Below are 21,594 nucleotides of genomic sequence, written 5' to 3'. Positions count from 1 at the left end.
ATAATCCCTCACTTAAGATTTATTAGCTGTTGAGCAGAGTTATTAAGAAAACATTAATAAAGGTACCCATCTCTTGTCTGTTTTTGCTTAAATGTAATCTATTTAGACTGATAATACAACATCGGAGAATAAGAACAAGCAATATAAGAAACTCCTGGCTGAGCATAACTTTAGCTCCCATTAACTGATTCTCATCGGTACATCTGACCGCTGAATTTGATCCCCTTTGTTCTTTGTCTCTGCAGGCGATGTGATCGTTGGCGAGGCTGGAGGGTCCGCGGACCTCGGGGAATCCTGGCAGCGAGGTTGCAATGCCTGGGGCGTGCGAGGTCTCTTCCCCACGTCATGTGTTGCGGAGCTGACCCTCTCGGGGCGCTCCCGGCAGCTGTCCGAGCGCTCGGCTCTGGCCCAGGCCTCGGAGCTCCCCCCGTACGCCCTGGGCCAGGCCCGGGCCCTCATGAGCCTCCACGCGCAGCTCAATGAGGAGCTGGACTTCCGTGAAGGGGACTTGATCATCATCACCGGCCGGCCCGAGCCGGGCTGGTTTCAAGGGGAGCTGGATGGCCGCAGGGGCATCTTCCCAGAGGGCTTTGTGGAGCTCCATGGATCCCTCCGATCTCCTCAGGGGCCTCTGGACTGCCCGTATTTGACCAATGACACTGAAAAATGTAACTTTGAGGACCCTTACGAGGCAGAAGAGGGGACAGAGGAGGACGGTGTGGAAGCAGTTGAGGATAACAGGAGAGACGAAGAAGAACAGAAGGAGGCAGTAGTAGAAGAAGAGGACGAGGAGGGTGGTGTCTATGTACTGGCTCTTTATGAGTTTCGAGCCATTGAACCAGGCGAGTTGGACTTTGACACGGGGGATCGCATACGTCTTTTAAGCACTTTGGAGGACGGATGGCTGGAGGGAGAGCTGCGAGGGCAACGGGGTATCTTTCCTCATCGTTTTGTCAAAATAGAGGACGACGGGCAGAAAGCTGCTGAAGAAACAGATGTCGTTGAACCAGGAGAAGACAAGGAGAACAGCGGCAGTTCTGAACACAGCTCAGGTCGTTCATGTCCCAACGGGTCCCAGAACGATCCTAAATGGAAGACACACGAGGATCATACAGTGTGGGACCTGGACTACTTTGAGCGGACAGAGGCGCAGAGGTGGCATAGTGAAAACAAAAGAACCGCAGCTCAAATTGAGGCAGGCGACAGGCCTGACCCTCAGCCACGTAGGCTCGTCGCACCCGCACAGAAAGGGCCCGAGAGACCCAAATCCACCCCTCCCGCCAGGCCCAAACTCCCCTCTCGGCCAAACCCTCCTGTGGGTCCCCACAGGCACCATGACTCTTCATCCGGCACGAATCTCTCGAGCCATACAAACGGTGACGCGCGACCCTCGCAGCCCAAATCCACTCACGGCCTCGCCCTCGCCGTCGCCGGCTCTCAGTCCGGTCGGTCCGCAAGCATGAGACACCACCAGAGGCCCCGAAAGGATGATGCCACTGCCAGTAACAGGGGCGGCGGTCTCGGCCAGGTGTTGCTGAACCTTGCGGAGGGACATAGGCAGAAGAAACTAACTCGCCACGCCAGCGCCGGTGATGCTGATCAGATGATGGGCGGACGCTCCCGGCAGGCGTCCAGTGGCTCCAACGGCCGGATGCCAACGTCCGTCACTTTAGCCGCCCTGGCAGCCTCAGCGGGCGACCTGGAGACCAAGCTGTCCCAGCAGCTCTTTGAGTTTGAGCAAAGCTTGACCTCCTCATCAGGTGACGCTCCCGGGGACGTGTCTTCCGTTGGCGACCGGCGCGAGCGTGCCCGCTTGCCGCGCCGCTTCGCTATCGTGGACTACGGCGACGAAAGCGACGTCATGCGGGGCTCCTCGCGCTCGCCGGCGTCCCAGCTGCTGCAGTCGAACTCCGCCTCGTCCTCGCTAGAGCGGCGCAGGACCCTCCGTCCTCCCCCGCCACGCCCGAGGGTGCTCCGCGCCCCCGGCCCGCCTGCGTACAGACTAGCCCGCCCTGCTCCGCGGGCCCCCCCTCGCTTGCCGAGACAAAACGCCGCTCCGCCGACCGTCGTCCGCACCCGCGACGAGCCGGCTCTCGACCTCCTCAACCAAGAAGGGAGGGCCGAGTTTGGCGACCTCGCGGCCGCCCAGGAGCACGAAATCCAGCGTCAGCTGCAGGCCGAGAAAGAGCTCGAGAGAGAGATGGAGTTGGAGGGTCAGAGACGGGGGGACGAGGAGGAGAGGTACCGGCTGCTGCTGCGGCTGCAAGAGGTGGAGCACGACATGGAGGCCTACGCGCACACAGCGGAGGAGCTCCGGAACATGTTGGAGGAGGAGGAGGAGGAAGAGGAGCAGGACGAGACAGCCCGCTTGCAAGCCATGGAGAATTTGGAGTTCTGCAACTACACGCTGGAGACGCTGGCCCTGGAGCAGCAGCAACTACAAGGTAAGACTGTTTGAGTAATGAAGTGGATTGAATGTCTTTCCACTGTTGGTCCGAACAAACCAGACATCACTTTTAACACAAGAGAACTTGTGTTTTTGTACTGATGATACTTTTTTTATCACCTAAAATGTACCATCAGTGGGCTCAAACTACCACAACAGGAATAAAAACAGAATTATTTTAGACCACGTACACCCACCCGTCTTAATGTTTTCCTTTTGGAAGTCCATGGCTCAAAGAGTGAGCTGGAAACATTGCAAAAGAGAAGACAAATAAAGTACAAAACAAGCTTGTCATAGTCATAGTTCACTTATGAGGCCTTGTTGCCTGCAGGTCCTTCAAAAATTAATATTCAGCCACTGAAGACAAAATGCAATATAGCAGGAATCTAGAAATGATCCAATAGTAATCACCAGATTTGCTTTTGATTTGTTATCCTGAAGCGCACACACACACACACTATTTATTTGAATTCCGGTTTAAACTATGCAAACAAGACATCCCTGTTTACTGTCCACAATCATCCGCGGAAGAAGGATTGTGTATGTAAATGAAATGTTATCGTAACCGTGTGCAAGTTGTGTGACACGTGCGTGTGTGTGTGTGTGGGCAGTTGCCTTTGTCTTACTACAACGCTAAATTAAACTATATTGAAGGTGGCAGAATCGGCGTGTAGCTGCAGGGTTCAGGTGAAGTGGTGAAATGGTGAATTTGAGCAAAGCTTTGCACTACAGTTAGTGGTTAATTAAGTTTTCCTGTATCAATACTCAACGGCTTACAATCACCATAACGACAAAGCTAATCAACTGACCCGTGCCGGTGTGCTCCGTTCTTTTTATTTTCCACGTAGGTATGAGGTGCATTCCTGCACATCGTGAGAATGGAGGCCAAGTACGTGGGCCTCTTTCTCCTATTTCCTCAGTCCAAATGTCCTCTTTCACTTGTATCCCGGTTTCCTCACGCTGATCCTTCTCCTCCATCGTCTGTCCTTCACAAGGCGCGAGGAGAGAAGCAATACGTTGCATGCGTATTTTGGGGATACGGCTCAGCTCAGCTCAGCACTGTTTGCCGGTGAGCACTGTCAGTGGAGGCAGAGGGTCAGGTTTACTCTCAGGAACTGCCTGCTGCGTTGGACGTTCTCACTGGTCATTAAATCCGTACAGCGTGTGCAGTATTTAGCATTTAGCTGTGGTAGCATTTTAAAGTCACTGCATTATCTATTTCAGATTTTTTTTTAAGTCTGACAGTTGCTTTTTCTGCTTTGTGATGTGATTTTTCGGCTGGTTGGACACTTTTTTGTTCAATTAAAAGTTTACATCTGCGTGCCTGTGTATAGAAACTGTTCACCCAAAACATTCTCAAAATGCTTTATTTTAATCCATGAATTCTCATTTATTTTTCTGTTTTCGTGATGTTGTGTCTCCAATTTACTTGCATCAACCCTGAATGGTGCTCGGCGATTGGGAATCACAATCTGATCACAGTCAGTGGAGGCCGTGGAGGGAAGAATAATCCAATCAGGTCCGGTTTGATTGTATCAGTCACTCTGCGGTGCTACCGATAGATGACCTTTTATGGCCGTCAGTGACAGGTATCCATCCGCCTGAGGGCAGGGAAGTCATCCCTCACCTCATGCAGCCACATAGTTTCTATTCATTCATCACACAACCGGAATTCTCACACCCTCCATTCACAGTCACATAATGTATTATTCAATTCAATATACATGTTTTACCCCATTGTTAAATGTGGAAGTGGACTGAAGATAATGATTGGAGGCACACTCCCATTGCTAAATCTCATACAGTAATCGTCAACAAGTTGGGATCTTTTTTGCAAAAAACGTGTTATCGCACTGCTACGCATAAACGCCAACGCATGCACACACTTAGCCAGGAGTGAGTGTTTGTCCGTGCCGTTGCAGGGTGTGTTCCTGAGTGCGACATTTGGAAAACAATGGCAGCTTATTGTTACAAGGCAGGGAGTCGTTTCAACATTGAGGTCCGCCTGCACCTCAAGGCCAGTTCAAAGTCTTCATAGAAGCAGAAAGAGAAGCAAAACAGAAAGTATGCTGCTTCATAGCTTTTCACAATAATAGTCTGAGTGAAGATTGGCCTAGTATAGTGGACTGCTGGTATCGGTTTTAAAACACACAAAATGAACTATTCATTTGGTGTTTTTTACTGAATGAACTGTTTTACATTACATCTCTTCACGTGTACATAACAACTTTACTCACTGGTTTTGTTACATTCGTACCACATTCCCACATCCAAAAGTTTCTACATTTTGAAACCCAATATGATAATTGAATCATAATGAGATTCCACTGAAAGTTGATGCTGTGTTCATTTCCCAAATATACATGTGTGCATCGGATGATAAATGATTAAAAAAATCAATCAATCATATAGCATGAGTATATATCTGTTAATGAGATTGTGCTTGGTGCTGTTTGCCCTTTTTCTCACATTTGTTTAAGGCTTTTCCGTCTCCACCATCCCTTTGTGTTTTTGATGTTTTCTTGTGTAAGGTCTTTGACCTTCAGCCCCCTTTTATTCTTTAAACCTACTATTAGTACACCCTTATCAGCCCCCGTGACACCACAGCCTGATCTATTCAACACTGTCGCAAGGCTTCAGCTTTCCCTCGGTCAGACGCACAAACCGGGAGAATTCTCGTCTGAAATATTTGACCTTTTCCTTAGACGTCACTTTGCTTTTTGTATAAGTGCCGAATGTCTATTGAGACCTTGACGCTTTCATTTACTTAAAGCTAGCCCCCGCCACCGATAGGAATGTTATATTTGACATTCTCTCAGTTGACACACAAAACACAGTTTCCGGTCTTGTTCTGCTACTGAAAGCTGAGATGTTAAACACTGATAATAAAACCGCATTAAAAAGATAATATCTTCTTAGCCTTACCTGCTGAAGCAGGGTCTTTGTGTCTTGGCTTGTGTTTCTTGATGAATGATATTCTAAAGTTTATTTTCTGGTTTTTGAGAAGGTTTATCAAAGCTCTGCTAACTTGACACCAGTTGAATCAAAGAGAAAACACACTAATCTCACTAATAATTTACTTATTTATTTGCTTGAATTGACGGTAAACCGACACTATCCAACGTGTGTGTGTCTGTGTGTCACATGCTTTTGAGTGTAGTGCGAGTCCTTTAAACCCCTCCCTTTTAGTGCCTCCCTTTTTCATCGAGAATTGGGGAGTTAGGGGGAGGGATATATTATACGGCAGCTTTATGAATAGCCCAAAGTTCTTTTTTTTTCTCACACTCAAAGATTGTGTCTCTCCAGAGTGAGGACAGTCCCCAACAAAAGCTCATTGTACACACCAGCTTGAAAGCTGCTTTGGCTTAGACTGTGTTCCCCAAAAAAATGTTCCCTCTCCACTTTCATTTTCATTTAACCATAATAGACATAGTTTATCCAGATCTTTCCTTTCACTTGTTCTCTACATCACATTCTTGTATGTAACTTGTTCCAAACTCAAGTCATGCGTATGTCTTCATGTATCCATTTTGGCTCCTACGTGAAATGTAGGGTAACTTACCCAAAATAATACCCATGTTGGAAGTTAAAATATTTAAGTCTGCGCTGGTTGTAAACACAGAAAAGAATGAGTGGCTGTTATCAGCGGCTGCTTGTCACAGGCTTAATGACCTGGTGAACATAGCACAGGAAATAGCTAAACCAAAGTAAACAGGATACAAGGAAGGATGGAGGACTGTTAATAGTAGTGGAACAAAAAAACAGTCCGTGGCCCCTTAAGGCGTCCCGTGAAGTTTAGTCTTCATCTTCCTTCAGAGAAATCTACAGGCAGATTGTTGTTTTTCTCCAGACACACGCAGCAGCCAATTGAAACTATGGGAGGGGCTGTTGGGCTAATCCTTCACTCATGTGACTCTACTGAATCATTAACCCAAGGAGGCTCCTCCTTCGATAACCTTGCCCCCATCTCTTCCCGTGATTCGCTGAGACAGCGGCAGGGAGGGTGCGATCTGGTTACTCTTGAAGGCTGGGAGGTGCTCGGGCCGGGCAGTCGTCATGCTGAGGCAGTGGAGAGGAGACAGAGAAAACGTGTGGGAGAGTTACAGACAATATGCCTGACAGGTGGAGTCTCCCACAGCTCTTTGTTATGGAATGCAGGACTTTGGAAAGAAGGAGAAGGAGGACGACGCCGCGCTGAACGGGTGAAAGCCGGCTCAAACAGCAGGGGCCATGAAGAGCCCCGTGGCGCACGGCAACCCGATCGCGTTCGGTCCGGTGGATTGGAACTATGCGGCCGGCGCCCCGGTAAGGAGAGGGAAGAGTGTGGATGAGCTGGGCGACGCCGGCTGGGCCAGGGAGAGAGAGAGGCTAGCGCACCTGCAGCATATTCAACAACTACAGCAACTTCAGCAGCAACAGGTTGGATACCCTGCTTATGGAGTTGCTGCCCCCGGACAGCCACAAGGGCAACTGTCCGTCATGGTGCCAGGTCCGCGTGACCCAGTTCCGGCTCCGGGCCGCCACATGCCGGTACATGGCGGCATCATGGTGGCCGTAGGTGCGCCGGGACCACCTGCGGGGCATCTACCGGCTCCGTGGCCGGCACAGTGGGAGAACCAAGCCCAAATTGGGCGGGGCAATGTCCGCCAGCAACCCCATCGAGGGTACGATGACCCGCACAAGGCAGTTTTCCAAGAGAACAGGACCCAAGGCCGGGATGTTTACTTCCACCCTGGTTCAGAGGACGGTCACCTTAATGTGAGGATATCTGAATGGAAAGGGGGGAATTGTTTTTACCAGGGCCCCGAAGAGCACAGCCACCAGGACTACAGCAGAGCGCCACGAGAAAGAGCCGATGAAGATTTGAGAACTCAAGGAGGGTTTGGTATGCTGGACGAGGACAGAAGAAGGGGAAATGAACGCTATGAACCCAGGAGCCATAGAGACTTGGAGGAGTATGATCGCGAGGACAAATACAGCCCCAGGGATCGTTATGACAGGAAATACAACGAGCGCTGTGACGACCGAGATCAGCGATATTATGACAGCTGGAAACACCGTAAACATGATCCCAGACAACTTGACAGTGAGTATGAAGACTCCTACGCTCGCAAAGACAATTACAGGGACAGGGACCACTACGATAGGGATTATTATGATTCTAAAGAGAGGGATCACTACAGAGAAAAGGACCACTACCAGCGTAGAGAAGAGGACCGCTACAATGATGAGCAAAAACGCAAGGACCGTTACTTTGACCGGCAGGAACTGGATCGATATGACCGCAGAGAGAGCAACTACAACGAAGACGACTATGATCAAAGAGGCGGGAGAACCTATACTAGTCAAGGAAGGGGCCACTTTGACTCCGAACTGGACGATGACCGTGGTTACAGGGAGAGGTGGAGGAATGCAGGGGATGACGCCAGAGATGAGCACAGAAGGAGAGACCACTACAGAGCACGAGACCCCTACGAGCGGAGGACCGGGGACGACTACGAGCATGAGGATGAAGACCGCCACAAGGCCAGAGACCGGTATGGCGACGTGCGCTCGACGTTGGTCGATTCGCCATGCGAGGATTACCCCGAAAAGGACGGAAAGACACACATAGAGCAGTGGGTCGAGCAGCAGAACCAGAAGTTGGCGCTCAGGCACATGCGCTCCTTTGAGGATCCCGGCACATACCGGCACAACGACGACCGGGAAAAGGGGTACGAGTCGAGTGCCGGCAGCGTCGGCTCAAAGCGAGGTCGAAAGCCCGTTTACGTGGGCTCACTGGATCGTAGCAGCTTCTACAGGAAGACGGCCCCGAGCGCCATGCGAAAGTCCCAGTTCGCCACTACCAGGAAACGAAACAAAGGTAAACACGGGGAGAAAATACTCCAGGCAGGTACTTAAATGAATGAGGGAACAAGAGGGTCCTTGTCATTCCCGATCCCTTTAGACAACAAAGAGGGGAGAGGTCGACAGCCATTGCTGCCTCACTTCTTATCAATTGTGACCTCCAGAGATGCTCATCTAATCAATGCTGGGGACTTCAAAGTGCTGACCAGCCAGACCTACTTCCTCAGCAAGCATGTGCCGGAACCTGTGTGTGTGTGTGTGCGTGCGTGTGCATGTGCGCATCAGTATCACCTATCTCACAGGAAAGTGAGCTGTCAGGAATTCGTAGGCGTAAGGACCTGCAAGACAGGTTTTGTGGGTTTTTGTCTTCTTTTGTCTCTACCAGGTTTTTACATGTACACAGTTGTCCTGTTTGCTGTAATAGTCTTCCTCACTGATGCTATGTGCGACCATAAGAAGTCCATTTAGTTGATTTTTTATTTTTTGGCCGGGATATACTTGAAGCCATCCCTATAAAGCAGTACACGATGAGTTTAGTTCCTTTTTTAGAGATACATTCAGGCATGTTTTGTATTCAAACAATATGTATTTACTACAAACACCTGAGTCTAAAAGTCTGATGTGAAGTTCTGCGGTCAGCTTTTGTTATTTTAACCAAACTTTGTGATTGTTATGTAATGAGAAATAAGTTTGGCAAAACAATGTATTTTTACATACATATTGACACAGAACGTATAAATGAATATTAATATAAATCTTTATCATTTAACACAATTTACTCTTTTCAGTAAGTCTGCACTCAAAGTGTCCCAGAGCAATGAGCAAAGAGTTGTCCCCCGTTAACAGTGAGAAAAGGTTTTACTAAGTTTTAATAATGACTAAAAGTAGGTGCACTTGTGTGCGTGTTCAAGCGTGTTTCAGAAGGAAGACTCTTCTGACTCGCTTCATTGTGTCTGGGAAGAAGCAGGTGGCGCCCCGTGACCCATCCCCCGGTTACCTAGAAACATGCACGGCCACACACACAAACACACATCGCCCCCCCCCACCTCACGTCCATTTCAGGAGGCCCGAGTATTAATCCCTAGCGTCAGCATGGTGGGCGGATGGCGGGGGTCCGTCTGGTGCCAGGCGGTGGCCAGCACCTCGCCTGACTCCTTCAATGCAGGACTAGACTGTGTGAGTGGGGTGGGGGGGGTGTGTGTGTGTGTGTGTGTGTGTGTGTGTGTGTGTGGGTGTGTGGTGCTACAGAGGCTTATTTGAGAGATGATGCCATTCTTGAAAAAACACCCACACAGACGTGCACCATGCTTTTCCTTCTACAGCGTCTTGTCATCCTTTAATCTCGTTAGACGGTTTCAGCTCTGTCAGGGGTTCGGTCGAGTAAAGCGTTTGATAGCATGGCTCAAAACATTAGGCAATCTCGTTGCAGTGCTTATTTGGGCTTACGCCGCCATTCAATGAAATTGAGGCAATGGGCCGAGGCCTTTTGAGCTCGTTTGAAAGGGCATCTGTTCTCAGTAACTGAGTTTCAGATGTATGAGGATGAAAAATCGATTAGAGTTCAGCTCACAGAAGCGGCAAATGAATCATTCAGCTGACGTACGCAGGAGTTGTTTTTACTTCGGGAATAAATAACATGACAGTTCCACCAATGTGTCGTTTGAAACTGAATGTCAGTGTTTCTCTCTGTGATCGCACTTGAACTTTAAAAGAAAAGTTCCTTCTGCTGCAGGGACATCGCTTGATCGTCTTTGTGAGGAATGTGTCGTCATCCGGCTGTGATCTTGCAGCGTATGCTCTGTAATCCCTGAGCAGTCGGTGCTATTGGTGGGCCGCGGTGTAAGGAGGAGGGAGGGGGGGTTGCGGGGGGGGTGGGAGTTAAAACAGGATCTCAGATCGTCCGACAACAACTCTGAAGATGTCTTATCTAAAAGCTGGCGGAAATTTAGCTCATTAGTCCAAAGTTCTGCATGAGTCAGCGGTGGTCACACTCCCACGCCGGGCGGGCATTTCTTAGTGGGTCCTCATTGATTTTCTTGAGTTTCACATAAATACTTTACATTTTCCAACTCCAGTGGAGCTTTTCTAACATGTTTTTGGTCGAGCTTGAGATGTTGAAGAAGCGCCAGGCCAGTTTATATTTTTTGTACTTGGTAACAAGCAGCTAATCTTTCACCTCCTGGACTAATTCACTCTTGCTCAGAGGGTTGTCTCTCCACTTGCATACAGAATAGTTCATAATCACACACACTGTGGCAACACATTATTCAAACACACATTATTATTTCACTTCTTTTCAAACTCACTATTGTTAGTACGTGAGGGCTTTAAACACTTTCTTTATGAATCGAGCCACTTGTCTTTCCCCTTGATTTGCATTTGCATTGCTCTAGCATGTTATGTATTTGATTCTAATTTGATTAAGATATAGGAACCTGATATTTATTTTGATATTTTGAAAATTGCAGCTGCAGAGAGCACTTGAACAGAATGTTGTGGTGAACCATATAACTTTTATGCAAAGGTTTAGTAGCCTACTTTTTTGTCCATCGCGATAATATATTAAATTAAATTAAATTTGGTGGTATTTGAATATATATATTTATATGGAAAGGCTACTTTTTAGGTAAATAGTTGCTCAGTGCCAGACCCCGTTAACGTCTTGTTAACTTCAGGCAGATCTTTGTCTTTACTTGTCGTACAACGACTATCGGATAGAATGCTGCAGGTTCGTTCATCTCAAAGCCTCAGGAAAGTTCTCACGCTCAGGTTGTACTGAAGCAACAGATGTTTGCCCACACAAGCAGTAAGCTTAAACTCCTCTGAGTCATCAGTCTATGCAAAGTCTCGGTAATTAATATAGAAAATGTCATAGAATTCACAGCTTCTCCTTTACATTACCAACCGTGACCAATTAAAAAATATATAAAAACATATTAGAACCGTTGTCTTCTCCTTCTCCATTAACTTGAAAAAGGCACAGCTTTTAATAGGAAGCTCTGCACATATGCAAAACTGATGGTCTCTTGAAGTAATGAACATGCTCATCGAAGCTAGACTAAATGAGAAATTCCAAGGTAGCTCAAAATCCCAGTCCAGGTCCCCTTTTGCCATGTTAATTAGACTGTAGTCTCATCCACCCTATTGGCCAGCATAGGACACTAAACACAGGGTGGTTTGGAGCAAATCACACTGAATGTACCAGCACACAACCTGCTTTAATAAGGCCTGAACGGAGGGCTGTAATTACAAGAAATTCCATACAATGCTGCAAAAGGTTGCTGAGCGATTCTGCCAGGAACAGGAATGTGACCTGTTTGACATTTGACCTTAAAGAGAGATAAACCACATGGTATGTCACTGAATAAACTTCCCTTCCATCAATTTTAAGAGACCTTCCATCCTGATGGCAAAAAGCTGGACGAAGGTAATAAACCTGTGCGCGCTCACTTGGCTGATTCCAAAGTATGCTCAAAATGTAAGATTTCGCTTCCGCAGTTGTAGTAAATAAGTGGCGCCTCTTTCTCTGAAACACAAAGGTCGACCAAAGTGAACCCGTGCAACAGTTCACTGCCCTCGAACAGTCTTGCAAATATTGATTCTGCTCGTGCTAAGATATTTTTCTTATGCCAGTTAACAGCGTCGTGGGTTGTTTTTAATACATCACGTATTGACACACAAGTCCTGGCTTGACTCGATTTTCATATCCCAAATGAACACATTTTCCCATGTACTCCTTCCCCCCCCACCCCCCCAAGCCACTCCCTGCTCTCCAAAACTTGGCTTGATAATGAGGAGGGCCTCCGCCGTTCGTGTTTCCATGGCGACTGTGCAGTCCACTGTGAACTTTGGAGCACAGCGCACGAACACAGGACCGATTGTGTCTGACCGCAGAGCGCTGCGTGCTGGCCCCAAACTTTTGACTTTCCGCGGCTGTTAGTGGAGCGTGTGAGTCCAGAGAGGCGTTGTTGGAAAACAGGATTTGCTACAGTTGTGCAACAGTCACAGTTGTTCAGGAGAGAGATATTTCTGTTGATGGAGCTTACTTGGATGATTGTGCATATCGAGTAGTTAAAAGTATGCTTAGGTGCAAGATAACGTAGTAGGAGGGAGAGGTTGATCCAGGCACGGTCACTTTTGATAGAATTGAGGTTGTTTGAGGAGGGTACATCCTCCCAATTCCACACTGCAAGCTAGCTCAAAGGCGTTGGAAGAATGTGGTGATTGGTGAAATAATAAAGAAAAGAGCAGACTGTAAACATATGGAAACTCCGAAACACTCCGGAAACACTACTTACTACTGCTGGGATGCAACATGCTGAAGCAGGAAACCTGTTGTCTCTGCAACACGCAGTGATGCTGCCAGCTCCAGATCTTATTCTCTACCAGCGCGGTCGTCCTCCCCTGTGTGTGTGTGTGTGTGTGTGTATGTGTGTGTGTGTTTAATGATGGTTGGTTCCCATCCATTCTCATGGTAATTGGCGGCCTGGAATGGAGTTTTTGCAGCGGGACACGCAGTCCTCTACGAGGCTCAGGAGCTGGACTTCAGATTTGACAATGGACTATCGTAGAATGGGTGGCGTTGTTTGAACCACAGTGTGTGTGCGTGTGTGTGTGTGTGTCGGGGTGGGGGTGCTTGATTCAGAAGTGGTTTTAAGAAAATTCCAAGCAGCAGGTACGTGATGCTTCGTCTTCTCTCCTTTTGTCTGTGTACAGGAAAGCACATAATAGGAAAGCTTTGGAGGGAGCAGAGATTTGAGGGGGACTTTAAAAATATATAAATACTTCAATATGAATTAGAAATACATTGATATGGGACGATGCAGTTCAATTTCTAATCTTTAATATGGCATTTTGGATTTAAGAAGAAATGCCGATTTATCTAAAAATGTAACCAATTCCAGATGGACATTGTAGAGCATCATGTTTTTCCAAATGTGATTTATTAATTATTAGCAAGTAAAACTTTGGTTTTTGGTCAAACTGTTATTAACACTTCTGTCTCAAGCTCAGTGATGTTTGGGCCACTTTAAAGCAGGCATCCTGATGGAGCTGATTGTCTTTTATAAATCCTTGGTGACGTTGTGTGCTGATGGTGTCCGCTGTGGTTATGCAGATAGGAGGTGTGTCATGATGATACGCTCCCCTGTTGTGACTTCCCCCGATTCCGGGGCTGCGGTGTATTTTTAACTAATTGCTTGTGTTGAAGTTTTTGACAGTGTAAGAAAGAACAATATTTTGTTGAGTGGAGAGTCACATCAACAGCAATAATGTTTTTAATTATTATCAGTTCTAATCCCCCTGTATGACACATGATTTATGCCGGACATTACACACTCTTCTTGTTATATTATTCTAATCTCTGACATGTTTAACCCGGTCGCCACTCAAATGCCCCTCACTCATCAATCCTCGTGCTTTCCGTGCAGACACCTCTTTAGCCCTCGTCTGAGGGTTTGCCAACACATATTGATCCTGCAGAACATGCACATCCCAGATCTAATGCGTGTTGTCTTTAAAGTTTTTAAAGGTTTCCTGACTTGATTGCATTGTTTTCAGCAGCAGGTTGTATTTTGCACTGACTGGTTAGTCTCTCAGACTGTTGGCATTCAGTCACAGGTGTGTGTGTGATTAAATCAGCTGCTAATGCTTCGTTAGAAGTGATTGCAACGTGGGTGTAGCTGGTTACCTCGGACTGAGTAGCACGGTTGCAGATCCAGTTCCACGGCTAGTTTTATGTTACACCTCATCTTACGCCCACCTGCAAGTACGTGGTTGCCTAATTCATGTAATGTATTTCTCTCAAATTCAGCACTTCAATGAAAGATTTATTGGATTAAATTCTCAATCACAAACTAATGAGTCGTAGTTTGCTGCGGTCACAACACATTTGAAATGAATGAGATGTATTGTACTTCTAACCCCCTGTCTTTTGTGTGGTGTGTGTGTGTGCGTGTGTGTGTGTGTGTGTGTGTGAGACGGCTGTATTCTCTTTACAATACTTTACTAAACAAAGAAAAATTGAATTTCATAGAAGTAGGTCAAATTCTCATGCTGTTTGCTAGGTCTGTTATAATGGAAATAACTCTGTATTGAACCATGTGAAGTGGAGCACATGATGTAGTTGTGCGTGTGTGTTTGTGTGTACGTACGTGGAGGATCAAACATGGGAATGAGCCGATTTGATTCCAATTAAACTCTTTGAGTCTTTTGTTTTCAGCCTCTCTTTGTTTTGAGTTGCCGCTGTATGACCTTTTAAAACCCATTAGAGAGCTGCTTTCTCCCCGGTGGGGAAACGCTCGAGTGTTTGTAGTTGGCCGAGCGGCAGTGACGGACGCTGCAGGGAGAGGTGGCGCGAGCGGTCAGGAAAAGCTCCTTTTGAGTCTCCCTTCAGCCAAGTCACGTGAAGAAAGAGAGATGAGGTCAGGGCGGCGGGGGGTGAGGGGGGTGTTAGGGGAGACACAAAGCAGGTGGCCCGAGGATCAGACAAACAGTCGGGTCATAAAATATAAGTCTTTGCAATGTAATTGTATCGGGATGTGAAAAAGCTGTGCAAATAAAATGTTACAATGTTAGTGAGAAATAGTCAGTTTGGATCATATATTTAAAATAACAGCTTTTATGTCGTTCATACAAAAGTGTGTGTGTGTGTGTGTGTGTCTGTGTGATAAAGAGAGATATAGTGGCCCGGGTCTGTAAACACAGCGCAGCAGATGCCGCTTCCTCTGAAGTTGCAAGAGAGCGACAGCGGCGTCTTCCCCCTGCACGGGGTCATTCGTGGTCGTCCATCGCACTGCTCCAATCGGAACGTGTCTGACGCATGTTTTGCGCTGCTCCACTTGCAGGATTGAACTGCGAATGATCTATATTTGGTCAACCAAGAGACCTCAACGTTGTTTGTCCATCTCATGACGCTTTGTGACCACTGCATCTGTCATTTCACCCCAAATAAGTTTTAAAAGAAATGAGCCATTAATGCATATTCTAACCAGCGTAAAAACTGCAGGTTTTAGCAAAAAAAAAAAGCTAGTGCTCTGGTGAGTATCCACAGCAACGTGGTGGTGTGTTTGGGTATTTACTTGAAATGAATCCCAGTGGCCGTGTCCATGGAAATAAAGGATCAAGTCAGCAAGTCCAACAGTGAGGCTGAATTGATTTGAGTTTTTAGATGAAAATGGAGCTTGATGGCACAGAGGAATAAACTTGGTTATGATAACAATCTGTCAGTAGGTGGCAAAATATAGAAAATGTCCCTTTATCCTTAGAGCGGTAATGTCTCACTACGTAATAAAAGATTCAGGCAGCAGATGGGGGGATTTCTTTGAAGAAGAATGTGTCATCCCTCTACAGTACTGTTATCTCTTTTTCTCAGTCTCCCTCTAACTGCCTCCTCTTTAATGCTCGTCCCCCCCCCTCCGAGAGCCTGTACGTCTGGGGCTGCTGTCACAGCCCATTGTGCCACACACAAAGAGCCTGAGTCCACTCCAGTTTTGGGTCCATTGATAAAGAGCGATGGTGCGTGAACCGGGCTCTCCCTCCAGTCCCAGCTCCCCCCCCCCCCCCCCACCACAGATCAGACCTCTGGGATTGAGAGCAGAGACATTGATCCAAAGCCAGTCAGACAAGAGGAGGACCAGAGGGTGGGTGGGCGGGCTGGGGGCATGTTTGGAAACAATGAATGGAGACATGAGCTGGGAATGTTTTTTTTTTATTTCCCTTTTTTTAGACTTTTGTCATCTTTAGAAAACCCCTTTTTGTGTTTTTGTCACAACAAGCTTTGTGCCGCGGCCAATTCTAAAGCGACTAACGGAGCAGAAGCGTCGCGCTCTTCTGGAAGTTATGACAGTGATAAAAGAGAAGTTCAGTTTGGAGCTAAATCTGTCTCCTCTCCCCTTCTCCTGTCCACAGAGATGACGCTGCTGTCGTCCCAGCCCAAACCGCTCGACCCGACCCCGGGCTCGGACTCGGCCCCCGCTGCCGACGCAGGCACCGAGGATCCCGAGCTGAGGATGTTGGAGAAGAGGTCAAAGGTCATCGAGGAGCTGCTGCAGACCGAGAAGGACTACATCAAAGACCTGCAGATGTGTGTCGAGGAGATCGTCGAGCCGCTGCAGAAGAAGCAGGTAGAAAGATGTGGACATTTTGGAGGGAGGGAGAAATGCGTCAAAGATGGGTTTGTTTTTTTTAAAAAGGGCTAAAAATCACATGGGTTCGTGTCACTTTCATGACTGCACAGAACATAAATGTTTGTTTTGACACATTACATACAATCCTATTTCGGATTATGAGCATATTCGGGATAGGATATCGGCCTGAAGCATACTTTAGAGAAACCTGTTTTTTCGCCTCACTATATACATGAATATACTTTACTCTGCCTGACTGCCCTTTGCTGAATTTACTGTGCCTTTTTCATCTAATATTTAATACAAGATAAGAGCGATGTCAAAATGTCTCTACTACATTACCCCTGTCACTTTTATTACAGCATGTAGACCATCATTATATTGTGATCTTATTTATTTTAGTTGAGCAGTCACCTAGGAACACGCCAGAGTATGACCAGAAACCTTCATATAGTGTACCACAGAATCCTGGTTTATATCTCGGTACTAGTATTCAAGTACCGATTTCAACCGCTTTCTCAAACCCAGATTATGTTTTTTTTAAGCTTCTAAATTATGGTTATTGAAACAAAAACATAAGCAGGATGCTCAGAGTGTGATATCCTTTTTTTTGTACTAATCAGCATAGAAGACACATGTTTAAAACGTTCTGTGCATTTCCTGAAAGGTAAAGAATGTGGACTTTGATGGGCTCTTTGGGAACCTCAGCTCAGTGATCGACTTGTCACAACGCCTCTTGGAGACGCTGCAGGACACAGACTCTATCGGTAAGAAGCAAGTTAAAAAAAAAAATGCATATCCAACGTTGTAATTCTGTTACAGGATGTTTCCTGTAACAAATAAATCACGAGATGTTTCTTTAGCATTCTCTTGTCTGTTTGAGGGTTATTTCTATTTCTAAGTAAAACATATCTTCCTCTTCTGTTTCCCCCTTTTTGAATTGCACATCACCTCATGTTTCTCTACCTTCTGGTCTCAGGAAATATATTTCTGGACTTCAAATCTGAGCTGGAAGAGGTGTACAAGACCTACTGCCAGAACCACGACGATGCCATCTCTCTGCTCGAGAGTTACGAGAAGGACAAGAACATCCAGTGCCACGTGTTGGAGTGTCTGGAGAGACTGAGGTGAGTCGCCGGCAGGAGGAAGTTACGGCTGAAAAGGAGTCCCGCTCCCGTTTTAGATTACAGATTAGATCTTTTGGTTTCGCTTCAGAAATATGTTTTGCACCAGAGTTACCAAGTATTCGCATGTGTGTAAAAGCTCGAGGACATAAAAGCACCAGCTGCCACTAAATGGAAAATGATCCGATGGAAAACATCAGACATTTATTGTTTGTAGAGTTCAATAAGTTGTTACGGGGGAGGTTTCCTTTTAGCCTCATTTACGACGGGGCTTCTTTCACGGACTTTGAACCATGAGCAAGTTTGGATAGAAAACGGGCCGTCGCAGCACGTCTTCAAACAGAAGACCTGTTTGGGTTGAAACATTTTTCTGAGAGAGTTGCCCATAGTCCATTCCTGCTATGTGATGCAACGAGGACTCCATTAGATGAAGCCGCTCGAAGAAATGTGCCTTGTCTGGTTTCCCTTGTCTGGTTTCACCACCATCATCGCCGCAAACATTTGAGCTTGTTTGAAATAGAAGTCAGCAATCTGTGTTTAGAGATAAACTCGGGCTTTGTTAGACAAGACGCTTTAGGAAAAAAAGGGTTCCGGTTTCAAGAGGGAGTCTTATTGAAAATAAGGAAAACCAGAGTGCACAGCTGTGTGTGCTGTCACCTCCTTGTTTGAATGAAGTTCTATTTCATTTATTTTAAAATAAATTCTTTTTGTTTGTTAACCATAATGTTGCTATTATTGTGTCAACTTTTCTAAAGTGTGATGCTATGTTGCAGCCTTTTAAGCTGTGAAAAGGTCATCATTTCTGCCCTAGCTGTTATTGCCAACCTGGGCTTCTGTCCAGGTTTCAGGGATAGTTAAAAAAACAGAACCATAACAACCGTGGGTGTGGCCGTCTTTTTTATTGACTTTTCAAAGTCCAACATAACGTTTGTGCGTAGGAAACTCTTGTTGTACACTTGTATGTATTGCGGTATTGTTGAAGCTTGGTCATAGGTTTATAAATCCTGTTTTTGTTATCTTTCCACCTCTTTCCAATCTTTCCTCCTACAGGGCCATTTATCGCGAGTGGTAAGTCTCCAATATGAGTGTAAATCATGATTCCCAGCATGAGAATTGCATGCTTTTTGCTCACTAACTCCCCTGCAAAGGACTTGTGTGTGTGTGTATTTTGTGTGTGTGTGACCTGAGTGTGGAACATTCTAAAAACATCTATGCTGCCATTTCAATTCTCTCTGCTTCACTGAAACGAACTGTTACTGCATGTGCTTGGGAATTCTGCATACTGTTCATGTGAAGAGAAATATGCATCCTATAGATAAAAAGAAAAATATTTGTTGATTCTGGGAAACATCTAATGCCATCTACTGGATAAAAACAGCAACAGCAACTTACATGAAATGATCTTTTTATAAGTATAACGAGAATGCTGTAATACAAAAATCTAAACATTCTCTTTATAGAGAATAAAGAAATCCACCTTTAAGGCCCCATAAAATAATCTTAATCCTAAACTGGCTTCCATAAATCAAACCTCAATTTGTTCTATAACAATAGAAAGAAAGATCACATCATGCAATTGGATTAGTTGCTGAATCAATTTGTCCTAGAGATCGCATTAAAGCGAAGCAAATCAATATGTTCCTTTATGTCTCCCAAAAACTGTACTGATCATCATCAGAATATGTGAATATATGATGATGGTTGCATATCATGTGGATCGTGCCATCCACATGATATATGAGAAATGTGTTTCTTAAACGTGAACCCCAATCAATAGCTGTGGCTGTGATAGCGGCTGTAAGTGAGAGTCTCTCTCTTTTCAATCTTGTGATGTTTCTCTACAACCAAACACCATCTCCTCCCTCTGTCCCTTCTTCAGGGGGAAAACAAATTACATCAACCTCGGCTCTTTCTTAATCAAGCCGGTGCAGCGGGTGATGCGTTACCCGCTGCTGCTGATGGAGCTGCTGGGGGCGACGCCGCAGAGCCACCACGACCGGCCCCAGCTGACCAAAGCTCTGCTGGCCATCAAGGAGATCAACGTAAACATCAACGAGTTCAAGCGCAGGAAGGACCTCGGTAAAAATCCCTTCTTTAAAGGCTGCGCTGTTGCATTTGGAGAAGCTTTTATCCAAAGCCGATTCTCAACTGTTTTCCCTCTGCTGCCCACAGTGGTGAAGTACAGGAAAAGCGACGAGGACACGTTTATCGACAAGATCTCCAAGCTGAGCATGCACTCTATCATCAAAAAATCCAACCGCGTCAGCAGCCACCTCAAACACCTCACCGGGATCTCCCCCCAGGTACGTCACCGCTCATTTTGCAAGTGGCGCCGTGAATGCGGTGCACGGAAGCGTCGGTGCTGATCTTCGTCCTCCGTCGCTTCCGCAGATCAAAGATGAAGCGTTTGATGAGGCTGAGAAGAAGTTCCGGCTGCAGGAGAGACTCATCAAGTCTTTTATCAGGGACATATCCCTGTACCTGCAACATATAAGGGTAGGAGCATTTTATCTTTGTTATTTAGACCATATGAGAAGTAGATGAATGTACAGATAATGTGCTTCATTTATGCCGTTTTATTGCATGAAAAACCAAGTTCTTTCGTTGACATAATGATCATCAAGTGTATTTGTCATGGGTCAAATGTCCAGTGTCTGTCAAAAATACTGTAATATGTCTTAATTTATTCTGACACGACTCAGGATTCCGTTAATAAATCCTTTAATTGCAGGACGTAAAGATTTTAAATTATTAGCGCATTCAACATACAGTGGTATGAAAAAGTTTGGGCACCCCTGATAATTTTCAAGATTTTCCTTTGTTTGATTGGTTGTTCGGAACAGCCCAAATTTATGCACCTGCCTACTTTTGTTTAAGTAAATATTGCACACTTTCTGTAAATCCTATAAACTTCATTTCATTTCTTAAATATCACTGTTTGTCAGCTATATGATATATTTAATTGAAACAACCAATGAGACATAAAGGAAAATCTTGAAAATGATCAGGGGTGCCCACATTTTTTAAAACCACTGTATATTGCGGTCATTATAAATATTTTGACTTGGACTACCTGTATTTTTAACAAACATGGATTGTAATACAACACGTCTCTCCAGGAATCAGCGTCCGTGAAGGTCTTGGCGGCCATCAGCTTCTGTGACATCTACGCGGAGCGGAGCGTCCCCGTCCCCGAGCGCTTCCAGAGAGCCCACCGCTCCATCAGCGACCAACAGTTCGCACAATTTGTGAGTCTTCTCCCTCCTTTCAGCCTCCTTCGGTATCTCCCTGGAAAGACCTCCGATCAAATCCCGTTATCTTGCCCCCCCCACCCCCCGTTCCCTGAGCAGAAGGAGCGCACAGAGGTCTTGGTCATCGACCCGCTCAACCAGCTCCTCCTCATGTTCGCCGGGCCGCACAAGCTCATTCAAAAGCGCTTCGACAAGCTGCTGGACTACGACAACTGCAAGGAGCGCGCCGACCGACTCAAGGACCGCCGCGTGCAGGACGAGCTGCAGGCGGCGCGCAACAACTACGAGGCGCTCAACGCGCAACTCCTGGACGAGCTGCCCAAGTTCCACGGCGCCGCAGAGGACCTGTTCACCGGCTGCGTGAGGGCTTTCGCTCAATCCCAGAAGGACTTCATGAAAAGGACCCTGGGGGAGCTGACGCCCCTCGTGAAGGCCGTGAGGGACTTTGTTTTTAAAGGGTTTAGAAGGGAGTGGGACATTTTCTCACGCATAAGCGGATCGGATTAGGAAACCTTTTTTTTTTTTTTTAACAACTTTCCCTTTTTGTCTCCAGTTTTCCAACAAAGCCGGCACGGAGGGCAACCTGATCTCCAAGTTCCAAGAGGAGTACGGTCGAGTTCTCCAACTTCTGCAGAGCTTCAGCTTCTGCCCGGAGAACCTCCCTCCGGCCACCTCTACGAAAAAGACCTCTGAGAGGAAGACTCTCGAGAGGCCGACCTCCAGGAAGCTGCAGGGACCTGTAAGTTCATTCCATCCGCACGATGCCGCATGAATGTAATGTAATAGTGCACAGCCATGAT

The 21,594-nt window shown here is 46.4% G+C and overlaps 1 protein-coding gene across 2 annotated transcripts in view; it reads left to right on the top strand.

Annotated features, from left to right (window-relative positions):
- The window catches only part of dnmbp (dynamin binding protein), a 44,251-nt gene that overhangs the window by 20,407 nt on the left and 2,250 nt on the right, over positions 1-21,594 (top strand). Inside the window, exons 4-14 of one of the 2 annotated variants that reach the window (XM_037463527.2) lie at positions 246-2,444; positions 16,202-16,416; positions 17,087-17,186; positions 17,399-17,546; positions 18,594-18,611; positions 19,423-19,622; positions 19,716-19,846; positions 19,935-20,039; positions 20,663-20,791; positions 20,894-21,229; positions 21,348-21,533. In XM_037463527.2, coding sequence (XP_037319424.2) covers positions 246-2,444; positions 16,202-16,416; positions 17,087-17,186; positions 17,399-17,546; positions 18,594-18,611; positions 19,423-19,622; positions 19,716-19,846; positions 19,935-20,039; positions 20,663-20,791; positions 20,894-21,229; positions 21,348-21,533 — 3,767 coding nt within the window. Of the gene's footprint in view, positions 1-245; positions 2,445-6,476; positions 8,310-16,201; positions 16,417-17,086; positions 17,187-17,398; positions 17,547-18,593; positions 18,612-19,422; positions 19,623-19,715; positions 19,847-19,934; positions 20,040-20,662; positions 20,792-20,893; positions 21,230-21,347; positions 21,534-21,594 lie in introns of those variants that run through there. The other variant, XM_037463528.2, reaches the window with a different exon arrangement.

Source organism: Pungitius pungitius, chromosome 21 (genome assembly GCF_949316345.1).
Source record: "Pungitius pungitius chromosome 21, fPunPun2.1, whole genome shotgun sequence".
Lineage (NCBI taxonomy): Eukaryota > Metazoa > Chordata > Actinopteri > Perciformes > Gasterosteidae > Pungitius > Pungitius pungitius.
Note: the sequence above shows the minus strand (reverse complement) of the source record. Positions and strands in the feature narration are given on the sequence as shown.